This window comes from Scyliorhinus canicula, chromosome 9 (genome assembly GCF_902713615.1).
Source record: "Scyliorhinus canicula chromosome 9, sScyCan1.1, whole genome shotgun sequence".
In the NCBI taxonomy this organism is placed as follows: domain Eukaryota; kingdom Metazoa; phylum Chordata; class Chondrichthyes; order Carcharhiniformes; family Scyliorhinidae; genus Scyliorhinus; species Scyliorhinus canicula.
In genome coordinates this window covers 56,545,685-56,563,050 of record NC_052154.1, presented here as the reverse complement: position 1 = coordinate 56,563,050, position 17,366 = coordinate 56,545,685, and the positions used below count along the sequence as shown (strand labels likewise).

At 40.1% G+C, this 17,366-nt stretch overlaps 1 protein-coding gene across 6 annotated transcripts in view; it reads right to left on the bottom strand.

Moving 5' to 3' along the window:
- The window catches only part of fto (FTO alpha-ketoglutarate dependent dioxygenase), a 550,845-nt gene that overhangs the window by 342,023 nt on the left and 191,456 nt on the right, over window positions 1–17,366 (bottom strand). For 5 of the 6 annotated variants that reach the window (XR_005461806.1, XM_038806733.1, XM_038806734.1 and 2 more), the window contains one exon: window positions 5,525–5,644. The exons of the other annotated variant lie outside the window; for it this stretch is intronic. Coding sequence is in view for 4 of the 5 variants with exons in the window: in XM_038806733.1 (XP_038662661.1) it covers window positions 5,525–5,644 (120 nt within the window). In the remaining variant the exon portion in view is untranslated. The remainder of the gene's footprint in view (window positions 1–5,524; window positions 5,645–17,366) is intronic. 6 annotated transcript variants of the gene reach the window in all.

Below are 17,366 nucleotides of genomic sequence, written 5' to 3'. Positions count from 1 at the left end.
GATTCTGGCTTTTTATGTTACCTCTTCTACTCAGAAAGCAAAGCTTGTATAGGTTCTTTTGAAAGGTAACTGTATCTTTGAATGGTGTTGACGGTTATCTTAATCTCACACCTGATAATGCTTCACTCTCAGGTGCCTTTTATGAAACACAAACATTTACTTAACCTTCATCTTTCAATAAATGCATCATTCATCTAATAGCTCATCATTTCATAGGGTAATATTTTGCAAAAATGCTTGATGCTTTATCTGGATGTCATTTTAATGGAAGGTTCAACATTTACATCACAACAGTGAAAACTGTGGGGGGAAACTGTCCACAGGGAGATAAAATGCCAGGAATAAATAGTGCCATTAGAATATGGTAAATATAAAAGATCTACTCTTGACTTGTGCTTTCAAGAACCATGGCACCTTGAAATTAGAAATTTAATAATAATTTTCTCCCAAACAAATAGTTGAAACCTATCTGCAAAATACAGGATTTTTTTTTCCCTCCAACCATTCTGCAGCATTTTGAGTTAAGTTGGTTTGAATATATATATACATCATACTGTTAAAAATGAAATCTGTCCCAAATACATTGTCAATGCAAGGACAATTGTATATTTTAAATTATAGCTCTTTTTTAAAAAAAGTTTTAAAATGCTAGTGTGAACTTATTCCTTTGGAAATTTACTTTATAATGAGTCTAATAATATTTTGTGCTTTATTCAGACTTGGTAATATTTGGAATATAGACTCCTAGTCTTAAGCCCAGAAAATAACAAATTCCCAATTTTGCATGTTTTCTGGGTTAGCAGTAGTATGTTTATAGTGTCCTTTCCAAGTTAAATCGCCATCCTAAATCCTCTTTGTAAATGATTTAAGGTGGTATAATTAAAAGCTAGTTAAAAACGGCGTCCAGAATAGAATTATCTGATTATTTTTCTTCAAATTGCACAAAAAGTACGAGGCAACCCTAAGAATGTATTTTTGAAGAAATGCAATTAGCTTTAGGGAAGGAGGTATTGATGATCAAATTTACTGGTACTTTATTTAAAATGACATTATGATATTCTGAAAAGAAGTTGAAGTTGGCCAAAAGAATTCAAAAACTGTCATTAACTCGGAACCGGGGGGGGGGGGGGGGGGGGGGGGGGGGGGGGGGGTGGGGGGCTGTTGCAATTCTGCAAAATTATCAGGGTCAGACATGTTCTATTTTGGTAGTTCACCTGCAGAATACTGTTGAAATTCTTCCTAATATTTAACACTGTGGTCCATCAAACACCATTCCTGCTATATGATAGAAAACAGGGCTGGGTTCAGGAAAATGTCAGTAAAATCGGAATTCAAAAGGTAAGTGAGAGATACCATATTAGACTTGTGAGACTGAGGTACATGGCTATCTCTTTCCCAGCATTCCACAGGAAATTGGTTCTCATTCCTGAAAGACTTTGATTTTTTTTTAATTGCATAATGCAAAAAAGCAAGTTTTCACACAAGATAGCACTTGATTAGTCACAGTAAAATCTGTGATTTATCCAATCTTTCTATATCCCTTTATTATTACAGGATTTGAAAATACTTTCTATTCACTTCACCACCACTTATCATGTTTCATGCTGTAATACAATCTGTTCCATGAGGTATATATTTCGAGATTAAAAGTGCCCCAATTATCCACAATTAATCTGAGTTTAACATAAATGCATGCACCTTTGCCTTCCATTTTAAATTTTAGTAATAGCACTATTTCTCCTTCCTCACCTGATGCCCAATATTTTTACGGCCATCTTTTTATAATTTCCTAGTTTACCCATTTATTTTATTTTCATTTTTAAATATAAATAAACCTGTTAAGCTACAGCTGCTTAATATTGAACGTGCTGACTGGCAAAGACCAGCTGCCATCATTGTACTGCTGGGCTTTACTCTGTAAAATTGACTTTACTGAAGTAACCTACAATACTGCACAAAAACTGTAAGGAGGCTGCGACATGTGAAACAGGAGTGTGTAAATTTGATTGATGATGGTTTTAAAAATTCAGCAAATGTAGGTCAACAAAAGAGATGGTGAACTTTTAAACCTTTCCTGTAGCACAGAAAGAAGAAAAGCATGTAAAGCAGCATGTGGTTATCATACAGCAGCTCGCTGGATTAGCATAATGGCTTCTTCTAATGAATGTGTTTGAAAGCACCAAATGCTTGTGAGAGTACCAAACCCAATATAGAGCTCTGCCGGGCACTGTACCTTTGCACAAACGCGCCACTTAAAACCCCTGTGTCATCTCAACGGTTGTTTGAGGGCACATCCACAATTCTCACAGCATTATAAGGCAAACTAGCAGGTATGACAGTCAGTATGAAAACACTGCAGCCAACACAGTCATTATATCAACCTGCTTAGACACAAACAAACATTCTTTAATGAGCCAGTTTCACCAATGGTATATCTTTAAACAAAACAGTTAGAGGATTCTGGTTTCCTCTAAAATGCTTGTTTTTCTCTTTCTCCTGTTCTTTTTAAAATAATGTTTTTCGTTGTGATTCTTTTGACCTCACCAGAAGGTTTGGTATGAAGGAGGTACTCAGACTGGCAGTATGAGGGAGCTGAATTAATAAACTGCAGAGACACTCATTAACCCTTTGTATCATTTCAATTAAACTCCCTGAACACCATCAGTGACAGGGACTTTTCCAAACAGTTACATCATCATCAGAAACTAAAGCGTCAAAATAAATTTTTCTCTTAAAAAGAAACTGAAATTAAAAAAACAAGTTAGTGAATGATAGTTCTGCAAGGCTTTGGTTTTTCAGAAAGTAAATCAGATGGCATACATTTGGACCTATAACTTCAAGATGATGCAGTAACCCTTTTCAGCAAGCATAATAAGCATCATAATGTGGAATCGCACCTAAAGTGGTGAACACTACATATGTGTTCACATGAACACGATTGCATACTATCAATAAACAATTCGGTAATAAAGCATTGCACTAAAATTCCAAAGGAATTTTCCTTTTTAAAAGGCAACTGAAATTAAAAAATGGCTTTCTCTTGAGTCATTCTTATGTTACTGTATCATTCTAATTTTGCAAGAAAAATATATGCTTGACAGAGAAAAAGAGGAAGCCGAACTGCTTTGAATGATTGTTTATTGGAATGTGAATTACCGCTCTTACAAACTCCAAGCAAGGATCTGATAAATAAACTCTGCATTTGCGGATTATGGTGAAGACTTCTAAAAGAAATGTGTTTTTATTTCTATATCTATTACAGTAATACTAAATTATTGGTGAAAATGTACTTAATGATATATAAATGATTTTAAATGAAAGCTTTTGGGCAAGTTATATTGAGCACAATGCTATTTTGTTGATGCAATGCAACCCCCAGCTTTGGAAATCACAAAGCAAATGTGTACAAATAGAAATTAAAATATCAGAGTCAGACTCATGTCTGGTTGCACAGGGTTGCTGCAGACTATTATGTGTACGTTAAATGTAGACTTCTCAAACTTAAAGTCAAGAAAACATTAGCCTGCTTTGACATGATGAACACTTTTATTGTTGGAGGTACATGGATATTGCCCTCTAATTCCACTCACATTCTTGCCCAGTTCGGGTCCCAAAGGCCAAAACACTTTCCGTACCTGAAATGACAGACAGGCTACAGACCAAGTCTTTGTCAATGCTGATTTGGAGCTGGCTGCAAGAAAGTCTGCCACATCAGCCAAGGGATGATACCCTCCCCTCCTCTCTTTCTCTCAGATTTTGTGACTCATTTCCTTTTTGTGAAGAAGCTCAGTGCTTCTCCATAGCAGTTCAACTGAAATCAGACAGTTCTAACCCATCATTCTATTGTACTGTGGAGCTCCAAACTATAATGCTGACTCTACAAATTTATTTCTTGACACCACTGTGTGTGTCAGAAAATCAGAATGATTTACTTGCCAGCACATTTGAAAAGATGTCGATAAAATAGTTTGAAATTAAATACAAGCTGTCAAAAAAAGTAAAATAAATTATCAATGTAGCATGATTCACAGTGATGCACATACTATACAAACTACCCTGGCACACACTAATCTGCAGACATAAGCAACGATCGCAGCAACTGCATAGTTTGCCCAAATACTTTCTCTAGTCATTTTAAATATTGGCCTATTTTGTTTGATATTAACATCGGAACAAGAAACTTGAATTGGTTTAAATCCTAACAATTACATCTGCATTCCCAGCCTGACCTGAATACAGCCACTTATAGACTCTTTGGAGCCAGATTATCTGTTACGCATGTTACTAGTTTTATATGAACCAACCAACATATTTGTTATTAAGATTGAGCCAAAATTTCCATCCAAATCTCAATAGCATTTTCCTTTCATTAAAAACATACTTCTGTCAGTCAAGTTAACCATTTGATTTATTGCACAAGTTGGGTTCCCAATAAATGGACCTCCATGTGCAAGTTTGGGTAAGGCCATTTTCAAATGATAGGTTGCATTCTCCTGTTGTTAAATGGTGCAAATTGCTCTCCCAGTCTCTGGCTGCTGCTACTCCAGTGTACTGCTGGTGCAATAGTGCCCTCTACTGTTTTAATTCTACAACCACAGCAGCCACTGCAGGTGACTTAAAGATGAAAATACTGGGCCTGTGCCTCCCCCCCCCTACTTACTGCAGTGTCACCATATGGATACCAAGGTGACAGGCTTTGTCCATTGCTTCCATATGAGGATTTTGGATGAAAAATGTTGTTGCAACTTTAGGTTCTGACCAATATTTCAGCTATACAACAGCAGGGGCGTTACTTTTATACAATGTCTTTAATGTAATAAAATGTCCCAAGAATCTTCACAGGGGTGTTGGTCAAAAAGGTAAGATTTAAGGAATGTCTTAAGGTGGAAAGAGAAGTAGAGAGACAGAGAGGTACAGGGAGGGAATTCAGAGCCCAGGGCCTTGTCAGCTGGAAGAATGGCCACCAATGGTGGAGCAATTAAAATCAGGAATGTTTAAGAAGCCAGAATTTGGGGAGCACAGGTATCTGAGAGGATTCTAGGACTCCAAGAAGTTAAAGAGATGTGGAGCGGATTTTTAAAATCGAGGTATTGTGTAACTGGAAGCCAATGTAGGTCAGTGAGAACAAGGGCGTTATGGAAATGTGTGTGAATTAAATTGGGATCATGAATTGCCTTCATCCGAGATTTTTTATCCAAGTGATTGGTGAAAAACATTATCCAAGGAGAGCTGTTGACGCCAGCCTGCTTCATATTAGTGTCACATCGCTTTGTATCAACTTCTTAATGAAGACTTCCAAAAGGACTTTATTCTTCCACTCAGGACTTCATTCCATTTTCAGTGTATTTTTACCATCTTAACCATAGGAATAATCCATAGCTGTCAGAGGCATTAATCTAAACCACAAACTGGACTTTTATTACAAGTCAAGTTATAGAGGGAGGAGCACATTTATATTAACAAAGCATCATTCACTAACCACAGTTCAGTGTTGGACCCAGTGAGATACCATGAATTTACATACCATTTGTTCCATCTCTCGCCATGACTTCTCCAGCAGTGCCATTGGTTCAAACCACCAGTCGCTCACCTTTGCAGACCGTTTTCCTTGAAACCAGAATTGTCGCAACCACTCAAATTCTACCTGCAACAAGAATGTATAGTTGCATTTGAAAGCAGAGATCTTCAATCACTTGAGCACCACTTCCAGAGGGTCGGTGTAGACTCAATGGGCTGAATGGCCTCCTTCTGCACTGTAGGGATTCTATGATAACTAAAGCTGAATATTACCCATCAGGACTAAGAAAATGTGTCTAGTACCATCATTAGTCTCAATAACCTTCAACTCAGTGTTCTAAATAGAAATAATTCAATATTAGGAAAAAAGCTGCAAATACTGGAAATTTTAAATGAATACATATCAGTTCCATCAGCATCTGAAAAGAAAAAGTCCAGGTTAAAATTCTGGATGTAGACTCATGAGGTAGTCTGACAAAAGGTCAATATATCTGAAACGCGAACCTTCTTTTCCTATTTTCACAGATGCTGAAAGACATGCACATTTCAGCACTTTTTGTTTCTAATTTAAGATCTTGAAACTGATATCACTATTCTTAAGGTCAAATCCTGTGGGTCAGTTATCTTTTATTATTGATTATGTTAAGAATCTAGCCAGTGTGAGTAAGTCACACTGCCAAAATTTGTTTGGAAAGGGTGTCAATTGGTTTGGATTGGTGAAATGTAAATGGAGTTGTGGACATGATCAAACTGAACAGTCAAATGGGCTGGAGGGATTCATGTTCGTCATGTTTGCGCACACCCCTCCCCCATCTTGCTGATTAGATGCCTCTGGAATAAACTCAACATATCTCACAAAATTATTAAATTTTGTCCATATAAGCATGTGGTTGCAAATTTCAGAAATAAACTTAAATCTGCATTGCCATTTGTGTATGGAGCTTCATTTTTTTTTTAAATCGAGCATTTTTAAATAATCATTCACATATTGCCTTGCAGAACGGTTTGGGGAAAATCATGCAGCAGATACTGAAGATATTTAGATAATTTTGTGCTTTTAGTGAAAATTATGATGGGCATCATCTCCTTTGTGACTTGCACAAAGAACATTCACACAACCAAAATAAGTAGAATTGAGTTCCAATTTTGGAATAGTATCAGAACAGAAAAGCTTGGAAGCACGAAACTCTTTCTTGGAGTCACATTGTTCATTGCTGCATATTGCAGATCTTGAATTTATCACATATGCAGTCATTTTGTGCTGTCTGTTCTGTGTTGTTTGAGTGTACTTTAAATACAGCTACAAACAAAGAACTGAAATGAGAAACTAGAAAATTATACCTTCCTTTTATGCTAATAATGATCACAAATGTATTTCACATTGCGAGGAATTCTCAGCAAACCCACATTTTATTAATCCTTAGCAATCAAGCGAACAACTTCGATGGGAGAAAGATTGCCATGGCAGCCCTTTGAGGGTCACCTCAGATCTGCCTGTGAGCAAAAAGGAAAATACTAGCAACAATGTTTGTGGTTCGGGGAATTAAAAAGGGTTTACAGCTTTACAGGCCTGGATTTTTCTATTCTGCGTAACTTGGGAAATTACTGCTTCTGAAAATGTGAACTACTCTATTTTGCCTAGTTTCCCTGTAACCTTCAATATAGTAAATACATAAGCTCCCTGTCACACTACAGCTGAGAAAATAATGCTCCGAGCTCTCGGTGCCACATTAGCAGAAAGTAATCACGATTTAAAGATCGATCAATGAGGGGTCAAAATACAGTCTAACGTTGGCCTCCAGACCAGGAAATTCTACTAATATTTGCACTTGACAATCTGCAATCATTTGTGGGATGAAAGTGAAGTGGCTCAGAGGTCCTTGAGGTAGGCTTTGTCAACTATTTCATCAAGGAGATGTCCGAAAGCTCCATAGTCTCATTCTGTTGACTGATAGTAGAGAATAGAAACTAACAGGGTCTTCTGGCAGCACGGTAGCATAGTGGTTAGCACAATTGCTTCACAGCTCCAGGGTCCCAAGTTCAATTCCCAGCTTGGATCACTGTCTGTGTGGAGTCTGCACGTTCTCCCCGTGTGTGCGTGAGTTTCCTCCGAGTGCTCCGGTTTCCTCCCACAGTCCAAAGATGTGCAGGCGAGGTGGATTGGACATGCTAAATTGTCCTTAGTGTCCAAAATTGCCCTTAGTGTTGAGTGGGGTTACTGGGTTATGGGGATAGGTTGGAGGTGTGGGCTTGGGTAGGGTGCTCTTTCCAAGAGCCGGTGCAGACTCAGTAGGCCGAATGGCCTCCTTCTGCACTGTAAATTCTATGATCTGGCACAGAAGAAACCATAATGACCAGAGCTTCATGCAAGTCTAAATAATGAGATATTGGTGCCCTGAAATGGAAATTTTGCTTGCAAACCAACTACAAAATGACAATATTAAGTTTTCCTGTTCAGCAGTATTAGGTTTGAGCCCTGAATAAACGTAGTGTCTCTTTAACTTTACTGTAACTCGTGATAAATAATCATTAGTTTTGGAAACAAAAACAAAAAAATTGGTTCAATTAAATCTCTGAAAGCAAGACTGCTCAAGCAGCCTTCCCTGATCAAAACCCCAAGAGATGATCAATGAACTCTACAACGTCTGCTGTGGTTTTACATCATAAAATAGCATAGCAACAAAAAAGGGGCTAACACATCCTGTCATCCCTTAAGTGAGATAGTTCAAAATATCCATCTTTTTACAACTAAAATGACTGTCACAAACAAACTTAGAATCCTATTATTTTTATTGCGAGGTGAAATTACTTTCATCAGCCCCTGCCGTAACCTTGCTACTCCAAAGTAATGAGGATCTGATTTAAATATACAAAATTACCCAGTGCCCTGGGACTGAATGGCATTGTGGGTGAGCACAATGCCCTTTCTACTCTTTAGTCTGGGTTCAAATTCAGCCCTGATTGAAGGGATGAGAGTATCTTCTTTTCTCATTGCAAGATTCTTATCTGAAATTAGATTTTTCCAGCCTGGTTCCAGTTCCATTGCAGCAGCATCCCTTTATTTAGTGCTTGTTTGGAACTCTGTTCATAATGATTTCTTCTATGTCTTAATGCCCGACTTTCCTGAAGATTCCATGAACTCCTACACTATACAGCCAAGCAGAATAATGAGACTTTGGTTCCTGCAGGCATCTCCACACATGACATGTTAAGCAGTGACACATGGAACCCCTTCAACGCTAGTCCGGTGATGGGCAACCTAGGCTGTTGTGTAGCCCTCCTTCATCTCAGTAGGCCGTAAAATTGAAATTGGGCTTGTTCATTAACCATGACCCCATGAATAAGATTAAATACATTTAATACACACCGAATATTTCATAACAAATGATAGAAAGTGCTTAATTATCCATATATTAATAGAACAATCATCAACTTCAAATGGTAAAAACCAAATAAATAACTTTGGACACAGAGGAGGTGCACTGCTCTCATAGTCAATGTTGTGTGTAATTAGTATGCACACTTGCCCTTGCTTTATGTGTGTAATACTCCAGTAGGAAAAATAACTATGCGGACGGGTATCAGCGGAATGTGGTAACTCTGTGCAGTCAACAAAATGTCTCATGAGCCGTAATGCGAAGTCAGATGGGTTGCAGGTGGCCCCAGGCTGCAGGTTGCCAACCACTGCTCTAATTCAGGCATTGTCAAACTCAGGGGCGCGACCCGCGGGTGGGTCGCGGGCGGGTGCCGGGAGGGTCACGGAGCTGTTTGTCGCGGTGCTCCCGATCACGCAAATCCGCGCACAACAGCTGCAGCAGCCGGCTTTTAATAATGTCGGTTGCGAGCAGCCTTTAAAATGGCCAGGAACTGATTAAAAAAATTCGTCCCACTGCGCATGCGTGCCCGATCATCGGTGCGCATGTGCAGTGCGGCCGCATTTTGTTTTATACGGTCGCAGCCTTTTTCTTTCAAGTTCGGGGAGGCCAAAGGGACACAAAACCATTTCCTCTATTTTTGTCAGCAATGAAAAAGGTAAGAGAAAATGGTGGGTCGCGCAGGTCGGCCAGCGTAGGTCGCAAAGGTCGGCCGACGTGGGTCACGGAGGTCGTCCGGGTTGGGTCCCGAATGTTGGCCGGTTGGTAAAAATGGGTCCCCGGAATAAAGTTTGAAAAACACTGCTGTAATTCCTTCCTTTCAGATATGACTGTGATACATAGTTGGCAGCACCCTCAGATGTTCACACCTAACAATCAGAGAGGTGAGTTTGAATTAAATAAAACTTGCATTTCTATACCAATTTTCACATCCACTAGACATCTCTAAACGATTTACAAGCTTGTGAAGTATCCACTATTATGTACTATATATGTAGCCACTATTGTAATGTCGGAGAAGCAGCAGTCAACATGCACACAGCAAACTTCCACAAACAACAATATGACAATGACAAGACAACCTGCTTTTGTGATGCTAATTACAAGATTATTAGTAAACAATTTCTGGGATGCCCTGACCTGGAGGTCAATAATATACCTGTTGTGTATTCATGGCATTTCTAGTGTTTCCTCACTAGCAACCTTGCAGTGGAAAGGGGGCACTTTAAGAAATCGGTCATGTGACATCATCTCATTGGCTGTTTACAGTGAAAGTGAAAATCGCTTATTGTCACAAGTAGGGGAAGTTACTGTGAAAGTTAATGAAGTTACTGTGAAATGCTCCTAGTCGCCACATTCCGGCGCCTGTTCGGGGAGGCTGGTACGGGAATTGAACCGTGCTGCAGGCCTGCCTTGGTCTGCTTTAAATGCCAGCTCTTTGGGCCTTGCAGTGGGAAAGGGTCACGCTAAGAGATCGTTCATGAAACATCATCTCATTAGCCGTTTGCAAGGGCAAACGCGTAGTTGCACACAGCAGCCTGTAGTGTTAACTTCTAATAAAACGGACTGAATCTCTGAGGCACGATTTAATTTTGAAACCACCACATAAAAACAGGCGACAAGGTAGGCGAACATAATTTGTAGGCACCAAAAAAGAAAATATGAATAATTAAAATTGCCGCTACACAAAAGCTGGCGATGGGTGAGTCAAACAATGGTTGCAGCCACCGGAGGAGCCGAAAAATCGAGGAATCCGAAGAAAACAACTTTGGAAAGAGGTTCGTCATGTGTTCTGTGCTCTGCCCAAAATTAACTGTATCAGTACTGTGGGGAACTGTGAGCAGCAAGTACCCTGTAACAACCAATTTCGAGCTGGGGTGTTGTAAAACACAAAAGAAAAACAGGGTGAGCTCAGATATGCCTTGTTTTGGGGAGAAATGAAGCACGGTAGTGTTAAAAATTCGGGCATATTGTACACACGCAGGTTGTCCCATGGAGAAAATTGGCGGGACAATTTGGCGCCATGGGACCATTTGATGAGAATACAGAGCGATGGAGCTCATATGCAGAGATTCAACTATTTTGTTCAAGCGAACAAGATAGCAGCAGATATAAAAGTCCCAACTTCCCTGAACATATTGGGAGGGAAAACATTTAACCTCTTGAGGAGTCTGGTACAACTGGGAAAGCCAGGCATGAAAACTGACAATGAACTGGTGCAAATATTGCAGGGCTACTATTCACCAAAACCTTTCGTCATCGCAGAAAGGTTTGGGTTTCATAAGCACAATCAAGAAGGGGGTGAATCAATTACACAATTTGTAGCTGCCCTGAAAAGACTGACTGAAGACTGTGAATTCAGGGATGTATTAAACTATACCATCAGAGATAGATTAGTCTGTAGTTTAAGGAGCGAAGCTATCAAAAGTGGTTGTTAACCAAATGCAACCTATCACGAACCATGCTGATGGCATCTGTGATGATGTCTCAACTTGAAACACCAGTTCGTGGGAGTGTATAGCTTTGTTTATTTTTGGAATGGTTTGCGGAGTCAAGTGAAGCCCCAGTGAGAAGAGCCACTCCAGTCATTGTGTAACAATTATTAACAACTAGTTATTAAAGGAAAGACAAATATACACGAGCAAGACTGCCATATTCTATGGCATTTAAATATATGAATCACTAAAGAAACACAGAGTTTGCGCAGAATAAACCCATTCTTCCAAAGTATATCTATGATCCCTCAACCTCTTAAAACTTCCCCTTTCCCAAACAGGGTCCACATTTAAGTAAAATGCAGCTTACAATTACCACATAATACAAGGTGGATAGTCAAGTCTGGGAAACATCTTTTCCTGGTCCAGTGATGATATTTAAACTATCTTTATAAAGGTTCCTGCACCATCTTGGCTTCAAAACTTGATGCTAGTCTAAGCTCCTGGCTGTTAGATTTCAAACTCGCCTCTCTGACTGTTAGGTGCTGGCAACTATATATCATTTGGCTCAACACCTGCACCTCCTTACTTCTAAAATTACATCCCATCATGCTTTGTCACATTCATTTTAGATGCAGTTCGTACCTATTGTTGGACAGACCTGTTGCTGGGCAGATCAATGGCAAACCTGAACTTGAAGAAAGCTGTAGAAGTTGCTATATCCATAGAATTAGCAGCCAAAGATGCTCAATAGTTGAGTTTGAGCACAGGGGCTGGTTTAGCACAGTGGGCTAAGCAGCTGGCTTGTAATGCAGAACAAGGCCAGCAGCACGGGTTCAATTCTTGTACCAGCCAGAATGTGGCGACGAGGGTTTTTTTCACAGTAACTTCATTGAAGCCTACTTGTGACAATAAGCGACTATTATTAAAAGGGGCTGGTTTAACACAGGGCTAAATCGCTGGCTTTGAAAGCAGACCAAGGCAGGCCAGCAGCATGGTTTAATTCCCGTACCAGCCTCCCCGAACAGGTGCCGGAATGTGGTGATTAGGGGCTTTTCACAGTAACTTAATTTGAAGCCTATTTGTGACAATAAGCGATTTTCATTTCATTTCATTTAAATTCACAAGATGTTGGCTGAAACCCGACCTTCTCGCACTTGCCATGGGTGGCATGATAGCACAGTGGTTAGCACAGTTGCTTCACAGCTCCAGGGTCCCAGGTTTGATTCCTGGCTTGGGTCACTGTCTGTGCAGAGTCTGCACGTTCTCCCCGTGTCTGCGTTGGTTTACTCCGGGTGCTCCAGTTTCCTCCCACAGTCCAAAGATGTGCAGGTTAGGTGGATTGGCCATGCTAAATTGCCCAAAGTGTCTGAAAGGGTTAGTTGGGGTTACCGGGTTACGGAGATAGGGTGGAAGCATGGACTTAGGTAGGGTACTCTTTCCAAGGGCTGGTGCAGATTCGATGGGCCAAATGGCCTCCTTCTGCACTGTAAATTCTACGATCTATCTATAGGCATGCAAACACTTATGCTGGGCACTCCACTCAGCAGCAGATTGTTGGTGCAAAGACATCATGTGGCAGAAAGGGCCACATTGAATCTGCTTGCTGGAAAAGAAACAAGCTCTGAAACCCTTGAAGGTAGTGTTAAAAACCTATACTGCAGAAGTGGTTCTGAGAGGGGCTGTATTGATGGATTAAATGGACAGACAACAGATTTGTCTGTGCACGTAGTCAAAGGAAATTATTCAGCACCAATGGGAAGAAGTTGGCTGGAAAAGATCAGATAAATTGGGCCGGGATATGACAGATTCTGAATCAGAATCTGAAAATCTTGAGGAAACATGCCATTGTCTTCAACGGTGAGCTGGGAAGCTTGGAGGATATCTCAGTAAAGCTGAAGATCAAGGAAGAGGGTCAGGTGAGATGCTTAAAGGTCAGTTCAGCGCCATACAAAAATAGACTTAAGGTAGAGGCAGAACTAAGGTTGGGGCAGCACAGTGCTACAGTGGTTAACACTGCTGCCTCACAGCGCTAAGGACCCGGGTTGGTTTCCGGCCTTGGGTGACTGTCTGCGTGGAGTTTGCATATTCTCCTGTGTCTGCGTGGGTTTCCTCCGGATGCTCAGCTTCCCCTACAATCCAAAGATATGCAGGTTAGTTGGATTGGTCTTGCTAAATTGCTCCTCAGTGTCTAAAGATGCATATGTTATGTGGGATTGCGGGGATGGAGTAGGTCCAGGTAAGGTGCTCTTTCGGAGGGTTGGAGCAGACTCAATGGGCCAAATGGCCTCCTTCTGCACTGCAGGGATTCAATGAAGTCTATGAAATTAGAATGGCCGGTCAAAAGGGGAGGCCTTGAACCTGTTAACGTGAGTGATTGGACCATTTTGATTGTACCTGTGATGAAAAAGACTGATCTGTACATATTTGTGGTGATTTTAAAGGCACTATTAATCCTGTACTGTGTGCAGAGCAGTACCCTCTTCCCTTGATTGAGGACTTATTCGTGTCAGTAAAATTTTTTTATTTTTTTATTTATTTAAAAAAATAAATAAATTTAGAGTACCCAATTATTTTTTCCAATTAAAGGGCAATTTAACATGGCCAATCCACCTAGCCTGCATATCTTTGGGTTGTGGGGGCGAAACCCACGCAGACACGGGGAGAATGTGCAAACTCCTCACAGACAGTGACCCAGGGCTGGGATTCGAACCCAGGTCCTCAGCGCCGTAGGCAGCAATGCTAACCACTGTGCCACCATGCTGCCCTACGTGTCAGTAAAATTGACCTCAGTCAAGCATATCTTCAACTGAATGGGGATCCAGATTCACAACAGTTCTCGATGATTGCGATGCACAAACGGTTATTTTGATATAAAAGACTACCATTTGGCATCACATCCGCACCAATGTTGTTTCAATGAGCAATGGACCAGATTTTAAGCGGATTAGATGGAATCCAGTGTTAGTTAGGTGACTTCTTGGTCACTGGCAAGAATGAGGAAGAACATCTCCTCCACCTAGATTCCACACTGCAGAGATTAGAAGATTATGGATTAAAAGTCCGGAAAGACAAATGTGAATTTTTCCAAACTTCAGTCGAATTTCTGGGACATATCATCAATGTCAAGGGTCTGCATAATTAATCTTCGAAAGTCAAACCCATTATTGAGGCCCCTGCATCTCAGAATGTATGTTTGACACATTCTACTGTGTCAAAATTAAAAGTGAACATGGGTGGATGCATGTGAGAGAGAATTTGTGCAAGCCAAAGAGGTGTTAATCAAGTCAGAGGTCCTGACACATTTTGATCCAAATTTACCCCTGCAACTAGCATTTGCCAGATCACTTTATGGGATTGGGGCTCCCACGTAATGCCCCCAGTAGAAAAGAAGTCAACAGCCTTCACCTCCAGGACTTGAATAAAGCTGAAAGCAATTAAGTGCAGAGAGAGAAAGAAGCCCGATGAATAATTTCTGGCATAAAACGATTTGGGAAGAAATGGAATTTACTGACAGACCATTGTCCACAAGCAACGATTCTTAGACCTCTTACCGGATTCCATCAATAGCAGCGTGCAGGCTGTAGAGGTGTGTGTTGCTCTTGTCAACGCACACATACACCATGTATTGTCAGTCAAGCCTTCATGGAAATGCAAGACTTTCCCGATTACTCTCACCAAATAATCGATAAGTAGTTTGTGTGGAAACATTTTCTACTTCGAACAAGTAGATAACACTCCTGGAGCCGCAGGACAAGTTAAGGAGCACACCAGAAATGATCCACTACTGTCAGAGGTCATGGACATGGTGCTTCAAGGAAAGACTTCAGGAGCAAACCTTGAGTTAAAGCCATATTCCACGCGAAAACTTGAATTATCCGTACACGCAGGTTGTCCACTCTGGGGAATGAGAGTTATCATTCCACAACTACTAAGAAAATGTATTTTAAATCAATTTATGAAGGCCACTATGGTAACGTAAGGATGATGGAGATAGCCAGAAGCTATTTTCGGTGACTGGGGATAGATGCCAAAATTAAGGAGAAATTGTGTTTGTCTTGCGCAGAAGTGCTGAGCCTGCTGCCATTAAACCCATTACACCTGTGGGACTGACCAGAAGAGGTCTGGCAATGGGTACATGTTTATTATGCTGGAACATTTGAAGGCCCATGTTTCTCATTCGAGTCGATGTTTACTCGAAATGGCCTGAATTTGACATGATGAAGACAACGTCAGCGGAGAAAACAATTACGTTATTGGGTGAGATCTTCAGCAGATTTGGTTACCCTGAACAATTTGTGAATGATCATGGGCCACCATTCATTTTTCAAGAGTTTGTACACTATTGGACAACGGAATTCAACACATCTGATCCGCTCCTTACCACCCTGCCACAAAAAGGGCGGTAGAGCGTTTTGTACAGGCGATTACACGTTTGCTGAAGGTATTAGGAGACAAAGTTCATTGCCTAAACGCTTGAACCAATTCTTGCTCACGTACAGGAATGCTGTACCCTCAACAGCCAAAGTTTCTCCGGCGATGCTAATGAATCAACTACGCACAGTATTCGATTTGCTAACGCCACCCAAGACAAAATAAATTGTTGAGAAAAAGAAGCAGCATCAGGTCATAAGGTGGGAGAACAAGGTGAATTTTGAAACCATGATAACATCTAATTTTCAGTGAGTAAAGTCGACCAACAATTTGGTTAGCAACGTCAGGATAGCTGGGAAAATGGTGCACAAATGTAGGATGGGATACAATTCAGATATTTAGTTAAGCTAAACCAAAGTGAGTTTTACTTTGTATGCTGTACCAGATTTGAACATGATTGATGCCTACATGAAGTACCCACATTCTCCCCCGACCCAAAATTCCCTCTTCCAAACAAATACTTCACGTAAAATTCCATTTAAATCCAAAGGACTTTCTACCTGTGATCCACCCTCAATTTTGAATATGGATCCTAGTCAACAGTTTTTCTATGGCTCATTTTAAACTTCAGATTTAATCATGAATTTCAAATGCATTGTTATGTGAAGTTGAAGTATCAGTGCATTCACTCTACTGACTGGATTTTATTAATGCCCTCCCAGTTTAAAATCAGCTTCAAAACTGATCCACACTAATCAGATGTTCGTAAACCTGACTCTAATAGCTGTACTTGTGAATGAATGCATCCGATGGGTACTTCTGCACTGCTTGAAACATAATAGTTTACAAAAATGTACAGGCCCCTGCTCCAGGGCTCACAAAATACGACTGAGGACTTTCAGAAACTATATTTCCTTTGAGGCTCGCTGGATCCTTTATTCAGTTACATTGTTCAAATTCCATCTACTTTAAAATGATTATTGTGAAATGTATGACACTGCACTCAGACATATAGAGAGTATTTAAATAGCTTAAAACCTTACCCCTTCTGTATTTCTATCTGGGTCAGATTTCACTGCCCTTGCAACCACTGTACTCCCATAATTAAAGCAGAAGTAGGGTATCAATAGAAATGGTCGGCAATAATCCGCAAACAGTTCCATTGGATTTGTAATCCATTGTTTAAATAAAAATAAAAATAATAATTAGCATTTTTAAACTGCTCTTGCTCCCAAATTGTTCATGCAAACAGCCTAACGTAGCTTTCAAGTATAAGCAGATTTCAAACAGTTTGATATCTTACCTCAGAAAATCATTACTCTGTGCCAGATTTTACTGCTCCTCCAACCAATGTTCTCTTGTGATGTTATTTATACCGATTTTTCTTTAATGTAAAATTTAACAGTGTTAAAGAACCACTGCTGTCCAAGAGAGACGAAGTGACATGTAAAATACTTTATACAATCAATCTAAATGAGGGAGACAGTAGTTCAGTTCAAAGTTACCTACATTTTCTTTCAACAGCGCATTATCACTTTATAAAGACAATTTGCTGTATTGAACAGAAAATGGTTCCCATATTGGTCCCAGTTTAAAATTTTTTTTTTTTTTAGAGTACTCCATTTTTTTTTCCAGTTAAGGGACAATTTAATGTGGCCAACCCACC